Source organism: Thunnus albacares, chromosome 10 (genome assembly GCF_914725855.1).
Source record: "Thunnus albacares chromosome 10, fThuAlb1.1, whole genome shotgun sequence".
In the NCBI taxonomy this organism is placed as follows: Eukaryota; Metazoa; Chordata; class Actinopteri; order Scombriformes; family Scombridae; genus Thunnus; species Thunnus albacares.
In genome coordinates, this window is record NC_058115.1 from 17459224 (window position 1) to 17469193 (window position 9970).

General features: G+C 41.3%; 1 protein-coding gene across 2 annotated transcripts; it reads left to right on the top strand.

Annotated features, from left to right (window-relative positions):
- The first annotated feature begins 188 nt into the window (after positions 1-188).
- Positions 189-9689, top strand: LOC122990588 (wolframin-like). Of its 2 annotated transcripts, none has more exons than XM_044363970.1 (10): positions 189-392; positions 1399-1767; positions 3858-3934; positions 4133-4277; positions 4416-4589; positions 4734-4814; positions 5072-5235; positions 6120-6356; positions 6584-6702; positions 7208-9689. In XM_044363970.1, exons 2-10 carry the CDS (start codon positions 1401-1403, stop codon positions 8754-8756), a joined length of 2913 nt encoding a protein of 970 aa, XP_044219905.1. In that variant the 5' UTR covers positions 189-392; positions 1399-1400; the 3' UTR covers positions 8757-9689. The 2 variants fall into 2 exon arrangements, with proteins under 2 accessions (XP_044219905.1, XP_044219906.1); XM_044363971.1 differs by lacking the exon at positions 189-392 and adding an exon at positions 1195-1289.
- Positions 9690-9970: the final 281 nt, after the last annotated feature.

The following is a 9970-nucleotide window of genomic DNA, read 5'->3' on the forward strand; positions in this document are numbered from 1 at the left end:
ATAACTTACCTGTATTAAATAAACCTTTCGACGGTCGATTGTTTTTGACTGACACATCATTTGAACGTTCTACTTTTTCAGCCAATCAAAACGCTTTAATAAACCCGAGTCTTCATCTTTATCCAATCACAACACAGAGAATAAGAAGTGGGCGTGAACATCAGCCGAAGCAGCTGGCAGACTTTCCTGTGCTTCGTGTATGTTTGTTTGTGTGTTTGTGTGCTGGGAGTTTGACCACTTAAAGGTAGCGGACAGGCAGATTTTTTTTTTTTTTTTTTTACAAAAGCGAAAGTGAAGAATGACTTGGGACACCGAATAGCGAAGAAAGTGAAATACTGCAGCTTTGTTTTCAGCAGAAGGATTACAAATAAACTGGCGCTCTTCTCCTAAAGGTGAGCGGACAATAGTAGTTAAAACATGACAAGTTAGCATTAGCAACAAAACCACCTGCTATTTCAGCTACCTGCCACATCTACCACTGTCTTTCATATGTAATTTAGAGAAGACACTGTGACACCGTGTACACACTGTATTGTATTTGTGTAAAATGGTAGCATATGCATGTCCAGTCCACCGGTTCAATCGGTGTCATTGGAGCTGCTTCTCTCTAGCAGAGAGGGGGCTTCCCTAAATTCCAGCTGGACACATCACGTTTCCAGTCAGGGCACTTGAAGGATGTCACCTTCTCAATATAGCTGCACAGGGCGCACCTGATGACACTTAAAATAGACTGCATGAGACAACATGGTTTGTTTGCTGTCACAGGATACTAAATGTTTACAAAATGCATTTAGGAGATATCTTTTGTTGTTGTTGTGTGGTTGTTTGTAATAACAAACCTTTGGTGGCAGCATGAAGCCTGAAAGTGTTGGCTTTTTTAATGGTAGGTCTTGTTCCCAGTGGATAACATTGACAGACTTTGTTGGTTTTATCCAAAGAGATGAAGCTTATTATTTTGACTCTCAGTCTTACATAATACAGATTGGCATCTCTCCGTATTAATGTGATATTTACACACTAAATATCATGACACTATGCTGTATTTTTTTTTATTCCCCCAACCCTTAGGTTTTACAGAAGACTCACAAGAGTCTCAGTGAATTGTGTTTGTGTACTCTGGACTTATTAGATGGTCCTGTAATAGTTGAGTAAATGGAGACGTGTTGACATTAAAAGAGAAAGCGTCCTTTCAGAACAGCTGTTACTCCTCCACAGGTGTTGTCTTTCTTTCACTGTCACTTCCTTCTCCTTCATACCCCTCACATTGTCAGCTGTTTCTCCTTGAACAGGTGCTTACCATATGATGTAAATCTGTTGTTTTCAAATACTCTGAAACATATTTGTGTTTGTGAATACACCCTGGTGAGGTCTCTGACTGCCTAATGTTTTTATTTTCAGCCATGGAACCACCACCGACCGGTACCTCATCCACCCCAAGACTCAGCCTCTCATCCCTGCGGACAGGCCCTTCCTCTACAAGCTCATCTGCTACCACAACCACACCATCCTCAGACCGGCCTAAGCCTAAACTGTCCATGCCAACATCTCCAACCACACCGTCATCTTCTCCCTCTACTGCGTCCTCTCAGGCTTCTCCCAGTCTTTCCCGCTCCTCCTCCCTCTCCACACCGCCTGCCTCCCCTCTCCGCCTGCCAATTAGAAGCCCCTCTCAGGTGGGCAGATCTCAGCTCAATGCAGCCTCAACGGCAAATCCCCCATCTGGAGCCAATGCCTCAGCTCCACAGCCTCCCACCACACCTGAACCAGGTGAGAATAAACTCTGACATTCGACCTTTTACGCTTTTAATTTGTAAAACAAAATCTTGACAGAACCATTTCACCTCCTTCTTCTCCAGCTATCAGTGCAGTCAACACTCCCAGTGTGCAGTATGAGGTGTTATGTCTCCATGACAACTGCAGACATTTACCACAACATGTAAAGCAGCCTCTCCCAGTTTGCTGACCTGAGGAGAAAAGCCTGTCTCACCTCTATCTTTTCAACTCTGCTTAGTTCTCAGCCAAAATCCTGTGTGTGAAGTTCACATAACAGGAAACCCTCCAGCTCCTCTGAGAATATCAAATTTTAATTTACTGCATGGCTTGGCATGGCAGCGAGGTCTAGATATGTAAATATGGTGTATTACTGGAAAGTGTGAAATCTAACACCTCAGTCATTTCATTTGGACCACAGTTTTTCCATCAGACCTAGCACTGTTAAAAATACACTGTGATGAGGCTTGTGTCTATTTGTCTAGAATTGAACAGATAATATAATGTAGCTAATGAAAGTAAAAAGAGGAGACAGGCTGCATCATTATGTGTGTGTGTGTGTGTGTGTGTGTGTGTGTGTGTGTGTGTGTGTGTGTGTGTGTGTGTGTGTGTGTGTGTGTGTGTGTGTGTAGCATCAGGGAAGCTAGCAGCTGCTGTTGACTGCCCTAAACAAATATTTAAGGGCTCAGGCGGTGGGTCGGGTTTTGGACAGCAGACCAGGAGGATTGTGGGACATCTGATGGAAGTTACCAGATCCCATCACATTTTCTTTTGCTTCCCGAGACAGACAGGCAGTATCACTTACAGCTTGTGGGCGTTTTGAATCTTGGAAGTTGTTTGTTTCAGCCCCCATCTTCTTCTGAGAATCACACAGATTACCACTCGTTAGATGCAGATTCCATGTGACAGCTCCTGCTTCAGAGAGGCACTGAGGTTTCAGAGTAGCAGAAGTCATCATCTCAAAGAAGATGATAATTAAACCAACAGGTTTCAGTGGGACAGTTTTATGAGGGCAGGAGCTGTTTCTGGAAGGATCTGATTCGTGCTCACACTCTAAGATCACTCGTGTTACTGACTGCCACAGTGCTGATGGGTTGTCTGAAATGGAAGGTTTCCATATTTCTGTTCCTGTTTATCTGGAGCATGCGTGCAGAGTATTTTAAAACCAAAGTTGAGTAGATAAAAAACTATGATTATATTTATGATACTCAAAGAAGTTGAAGTTAACCCAGTTTATTTTAGAGAAATAATTTCTCAATTCCCAGCTTATAGGCTTGTAAAATAAGATAAGTTTTATGTGGACACATAAAAATTGAAAGAGCACGCTCAGCGGTTTCAGGTCCTGTAAATCAGGGTAAGCTAAATATTTTGCTGACACGGTACTGTGTCAGGACTAGACAGCTGGGTTGGTAAGACAACACATTTGAGTGTGTGTGTGTGTTGGAAACATGCTTGTCAATTACAGTCGCAGATAGGACTAACGATATAAAAAATTTTCGTGTTCAGTTCGTGTTCATGTTTTTGTCTAAAGCTGCAACTAACGATTATTTTCATGTTCAATTATTATTTTCAATCTACCAATTATTTTCTAGGTTAATTGATTAATTGTTTTGTCTATAAAATGTCAGAAACTGCAGAAAATGCCCACTATCATTTCCTAATGATCATGGTGATGTCTTCTAATGTGTTCTTTTGTCCGGCCGGTAGTCCAAAATCAAGACATATAGTGTATTATCATGTATGACACAGAAAAGCTTCAAATTTCCACATTTGACAAAGCTGCAACAACTGAATATTTCATTTCATTTCATTTTAGCTGGAAAAATGACAAAATCAATTATTCGATTATCAAAATAGTCTCCGATTTATTTTCTGTCAATCAACTAATTGTTGCAGCTCTATTTATGTCCCACAAGTTATTCCAAGTTATCCCCCCATTTAAAGAAGAGATACATGCATGCCTTTACGAAATCATAAACAGCCACAAAATTTACCCAAGAAGGTGTTTTGTTTGAAATGATTTTATTATGGGTTTGTTGTATAATGTATACTTAGTTTTTTATTTATTTATTTTCTGTTTCCATCAGAAGAGCCAGAGGAGGAGGTCAGTTTTGAGGATCTGGAGTACAAAGCAAAGTCAGGAGATGCTAAATCACAAACCAAGGTCAGTGTCAAAGAGCACCTTGCAAATACTATTGACTTTAATGACCATATGGTGGGGGACAGAAGAGATCAGCCAACTAATGATAAATGTTATTTTAGAGTGACATATTGGTGAGAAGGACAGGCCATGAGTCAACTAATTCAGTAATGCTTGCCCTGCAAGTCCAAGTGCATCTTGAGTGTCTATGTGTGTGTCCAGATGGGACGTTACTTCCTGGCGCTGGCAGAAGAAAGAGATGAGGAGCTGAACAACTGCACAGCGGTCACTTGGCTGGTCCAGGCTGCTAAACAGGGCCGCAAGGACGCCCTCAAGCTGCTGCAGCAATGCTTAGCCTCCAGAAAAGGTACCAAAAAGTTTTGTACTTCTACCCTCAATCTACAGGTATTAAATCATTGGTTTGATGTTATGAATCAAACCCCCTTCAACTGATGCTGAAAATAGATTGCAGTCATCACTGTGCAGATGTCTTTTTGTTTTTCAGGCATCACTCTGGAGAACTTTGAAGAGGTAAAGAAGTTGTGTACAGAAACACGGTTTGAGAGAGGAGTTCGGAAAGCAGCTCTGCTCATGTACTGGAAATTGAACCCAGAGAGGAAGAAGTCAGTGGCCGTTTCTGAGATGCTAGAGAATGTCGAACACGTCGCCACAGAGCCAGGTATCATTTAACATGCTGACACTGCACAGTTTTTTATGTTTTTAATAAAAAATAAAATAAAAGAAGTTTAGCATAAATGATTAAAAAAAGAAGTTCAAACATCTTAAGAGAATGTTTGTTCTTCTGTTTCTCCTCCATCTACAGGCAAACCAGTCTCCCCGGGCCCACTTAACAGCTCTGCCAAAAAACAGAGGAGAGTCTTGGAGACGATGGTCACCAGCGAGTGTATGTGTGATCCAAAACATGACTTCTATTTGTGAAAAGTTTTTAACACACACGGTAGAAAAGTCTTCACTAAAAGTATTGCTTATGTACAATTTGTAATTTATCCCCATTTGTGGTCATGCCTAAGGTAACCCAAGGGGAATAAATACATCATTTTTATTCAATCACTTTTTAACAGATGACATTATAGCTACAATAAACATTATATTTTGCTCATAAATTAACCTACAAGATGTGTCCTCTGTGTGTCTTTGCAGCCAGTTCTTATGTCGGTCTTGACGATTTTGTTGAGATGACGAAGAAGTACGCTCAGGGTATCGCACCGTCAACAGTCATGGCTGCTGCAGGAGGCACTGACGACGACGATGACGATGATGACGTAGTTGTGAAACATCCAGATGAACTGCCCCTGCACCAAAAGGTGGGAAGTTCTCAGACTTTGTATGTCAGGAAAAATGATTTCTTCTGAATTTTATGTCTTTTATTGGAAGGTGATGAGCAGAGAGATGGGAAACAATATGCAACCAAGATCCTGAAAATGTGGAAATCGGGGCTCATGGTTGGCACATTAACCCCCAGGTCACCAGAGTGCCCCTATTTTATCTTTTTCTATTTATGTTCTTTGTCTTGTATTAATCCCATGATGTATAATGTCAGACTTTCAATATTCTGTCCCACCTGCACCTGTACTTATACCACATATCTTTGAAGTAGCATCTTTCCCTCAGTCTGTTGGATCAAACACACATGAGATGCATAGTTTGTCCTCGTCAGCTGGAATCTGTATATGTGCCTGATGATTGACATGTTTGAAAAATGAGAGCCGACCAACAGCAGTGCCCAAACATTAGCTGAAGAGTTATATGTTAATTGTTGTCATAGCAAGTAGTTGCCCACATTTAACAAGAGTCTTATTTACATACCAAACATAATGTAAATAGCCCTGCTGTCAGCCACTTTAGATCATGTAATTTCTGTGTAATTTTTTACAGTTTGGGGTCAGTATATCTTCAGTCTTTATCTAGGCTTACACAAAATTAGCTTGTTAAGTGATGCTATTTGTGGTATTTAGATCATCATGTCGCTATTTTGATCGTATTGATTGCACACTGCTGCTGATCTGTCACTCTCAAATGAGAATTTCAATCTTTGCTGAGAATGTGTGGAAGAAGCACAAGTAACTTCCTGTGATAGGAGTGATATATGGTGCCATAGGGACAGGGCTTACCAAACACTCTTCTTATATAATCAGATTTTTGGACCTCGGTGATGTTTTGACCCTTCTTCTTCATTTGCTTCCACCAGCTGCTGAAGTTCCCCTTGTACGCTCTGCTGGAGATCAAGGAGCACCTCATCGACTGGGCGTCGCGAGCTGGCATGCAGTGGCTCAGTGCCCTGATCCCCACGCACCATGTCAATGCACTCATCTTCTTTTTCATTATCTCCAACCTCACCATTGAGTTCTTCATCTTCCTCATCCCTTTGCTGGTTTTCTACCTCTCATTCTTCTCCATGGTCATCTGCACACTGCGCGTTTTCCAGGTTGGTGACTTCTTCTTCTGCTATTAAATGCACATTTAATAGTAGCAAATTTGTGCATTTAATAGTAAACTAAATGCACATTTTGTATAGAGCTCAGTTACAGATAATATTTATTCTCACAACCATGTAAAAGTACGCTTTTTGTTTTGCCGAAAGACCTGCTGGAGATGTGGACCAGAAGGCCACTTATCAACAAGACAGAAATTAACGAGTATCTTTTTCTACAGAATTCAAAAGCGTGGGAAAATTTCCGGGCTCTGACAGACCTGCTGACTCACTTTGAACCTGGTCTTGATCTGGAGCAGGCTGAGACCAACTTTGGATGGACACACCTGGAACCCTATCTGTAAGCGTGCCTCTATTTACCTTCATCTATGTGTAAACATCCATTTCTTCGCTCAGTTGATCACTTTTGTGATTTTTATTCTGTTGCGTTTGCAAATGTTGAATTTAATGTTGTTCAGGTTTTACTAGTTTGACTACAAAATCATTTTATCATTGTCATGTAGATGCATTCATTAAGTTTTTGCTTGGTTCAGGCAGGTTTTTAGTTTTTGTTGGTAATGATAAATTAACTAATAATTTTACTTATAATTTCCCAGACAGGATGAATTAAGCTTTTAATCTAATTCCTTTAACCTAATTATTATATATGATAAATAACCCTAACTTAATAATTATGTATAATTAATAAACAATCATTTATATGTACACAAGATGGAAAAAATAACATTTGTAAAAGTGAAGAATTAACCTCAAAATAAACAATAAAACTAAAGTTTTAAGACATGTTTGTAAAATTGTCTAAATGGTTGTGCAGAAAAATGATCAAATCCTGTTTCTTTTCGAAGGTACTTCTTGCTCTCAGTGATCTTTGTGGTTTTCTCCTTCCCCGTGGCCGACAAGTCCTGGATCCCCTGCTCGGAGCTGGCCACCATAGCTCTCTTCTTCACCGTCACTGCCTTCCTCAGCCTTCATGCCTCTGCTCAGCTCTTTGCTCGTAAAGCGCTCCTCACAGAAGTCCTCTCTGGGGCCTGCTCCCTCGCTTACCTCCTGCCAGACTCCCTCTGGTTCCTCAAGATCTTTGGGAAGACGTTCATCACCGTGCCTCTTGGGGACATAGTGGTGTTAAACCTGGGGGTGCCCTGTCTTCTATACGGCCACCTTTTCTATCTGCTGTTCCGTATGGCCCAGCTGAGAGGCTTCAAGGGTACCTACCTGTGCCTGGTGCCGTACCTGGTTTGTTTCACTTGGTGCGAGCTCTGTTTAGTGTTCCTTAATAACGCCTCCGCAATAGGACTCATTCGCACCTGCGTTGGCTACTTCCTCTTCCTGTTCGCCCTACCTGTACTCTCACTGGGCATGGCTGCAATGCTCATGGTCCAGTTACTGCAGTGGTTCCTCGCTCTGGAAGTAATTAAGATGGTGGTCACACTGACTATTTGTTTTGTGCCAGTAGTCCTGAGGCTTTGGACCCGCTTCAGTCTCAACCCCATCGTGGTTTTTCGGTCATTGTCCAGGAGTAGCATCGTCAAGCTCATCCTGGTTTGGCTCAGTGCAGTGGTACTCTTCTGCTGGATGTATGTCTACAGGTCTGAAGGCATGAAGGTGTATAACTCCACCCTGACGTGGCCTGAGTACAGCAACCTCTGCGGCCCACAGGCCTGGAGAGAGGCTAACATGGCCCAAACCCAGATTCTGTGTTCCCATCTCGAAGGTCATCGTGTCACCTGGACTGGACGCTTCAAATACGTCCGTGTGACGGACATTGAGAACGGGCCGCAGTCGGTTATCAACCTGCTGCCTGTATTTGTAGGGAACTGGATGCGCTGTCTTTACGGTGAGCCGTATCCTTTGTGTGACGAGGTGAAGAATGTCACAGCGGAGCCTCAACCCCTGCCTGCCCCGGCGCCTCCCCGAGAAGATCCACTCTGTAAACTTAAAAAACTAGCCAAGCACGAATGCCACATCAAACGCTTTGATCGATACAAATTTGAAGTCACAATGGGCATGCCACTGGAGAGGAAGACCAAGAACGGGACGATCATAGAGGACGAAGATGCGACTAAGGACATTGTCCTGCGGGCGAGCAACGAGTTCAAGTTTGTGCTTTTAAAGTTGAACACAGGAAGCCTGGTGGAGTTCAGTACTATTCTGGAGGGACGTTTAGGCTCGAAGTGGCCCGTGTTTGAACTGAAAGCCATTCACTGCATCTCGTGTGGCGATACCCTCGTTCAAAGCCGCAGACAATACAAGATTGAACACGACTGGAGGCGCACGGCTCAGAACGCCCTGCAGTTTGGCTTTGACTTCTTCTTTAACCCCTTCCTGACCGCTCAGCTCGAGCAACACCCCGAAACAGAGACTGAAACAGAGATTGCGACACAGGAGGAGGAATAGACAGAGACAGAGTGGACAAGCATACTCGTACAAGACATGAAATGTCTTAACATGCTGTTAAGATGTGTGATAATGATAATAGAACCTTCACTTGAAGAACATCGATTGTACTCAACTACTCTTAACAGAATCTAATAGTAAAATTGGCAAATTACTTGTCAATACTGTTAGAGGACAGATATTTAGTGTTTCATCGGTCCTGTTGTAAATCTGAACGTGAGCAAGTGTGTGTTTGCATTCTTGTAACTGTTGAGCCAAAATGTGAGAATACATAATATAATTAAATTAAGTTTAAAAGGAGGAGAAACACAAGGTAGTAAGGTTTTTAGATTAAGTTTACAATTTATTGATTAACACTAAAAGAAGAAACACACAATCTCCTCAGCTGTGGTCAGCTGTGCATTTGTTGTAAACATTTCATCACCGTACAAACACTATCTTTCGTATCCAATTTTATGTATGTTTGTCAGTATCATGACACATTTTTGTGGTCAAAATCATCAGTATTTACATTTTACAGTTTGATTATTGGACTGTACTCTCACTACATTTGTTGTCTGTGTCCCACAAAGAAGTATGAAAGGAGAGGTTAGATCATTTATTTTAAACAAAAGGTTGCAAGTATGAAGTCAATTTGTAAGCTTTAATTATTTAATATTATACAGTATAAGTCCAGTATGTCCGTTTTGGAGTGGTTGGTATTGGAAATGATCTTCAAGTGCCTTATAAAACTTAGTCTCACTTTAAAGATAATTTGGGAGAAAATACTAAATTGTGTCTGCAGTCATTTACCTTTCTCCTCCCTCTCGTCTTCATGCCTGCTGTGCAGGGATTTAATATATTGAACATTTTCAGTCCCTGAGTGATGATGTGTTTTAAGTTAGGATGTCACTACTGTTTTCTATTCTGTGACCCATAAATATGATGAAAACATTTGTTTGTTGCAGTTTTTATTTTAACAATAATTGCCTTTTATCAGTTCAGATCAGCACATTTTGAGATTTGAATCAAGCATTAATTCAAGGGCTAATTGTTTATTTTACTCGTGTACATTAGAGATCACCACTTCAATACTCTATGACACAAATAACCAGGTGAAATATGTGGAGTGTAACTGAAGTTGACCTTTTACAGCATTTTGACTCGTCAAACACAGGTGTGATTAATAACATTACTGATTGCTGCATTTAAATGGAGCAGGGAAATGTAATCAG

What these genes read in the sequence shown, in the direction of transcription:
- LOC122990588 (XM_044363970.1), top strand. Translation starts at nt 1,401, where the DNA reads ATGGAACCACCACCGACCGGTACCTCATCCACCCCAAGACTCAGCCTC. An exon ending in TCCCACCACACCTGAACCAG is followed by an intron (nt 1,768 to 3,857) that starts GTGAGAATAAAC and finishes TGTTTCCATCAG; the next exon opens with AAGAGCCAGAGGAGGAGGTC. An exon ending in ACACACCTGGAACCCTATCT is followed by an intron (nt 6,703 to 7,207) that starts GTAAGCGTGCCT and finishes TTCTTTTCGAAG; the next exon opens with GTACTTCTTGCTCTCAGTGA.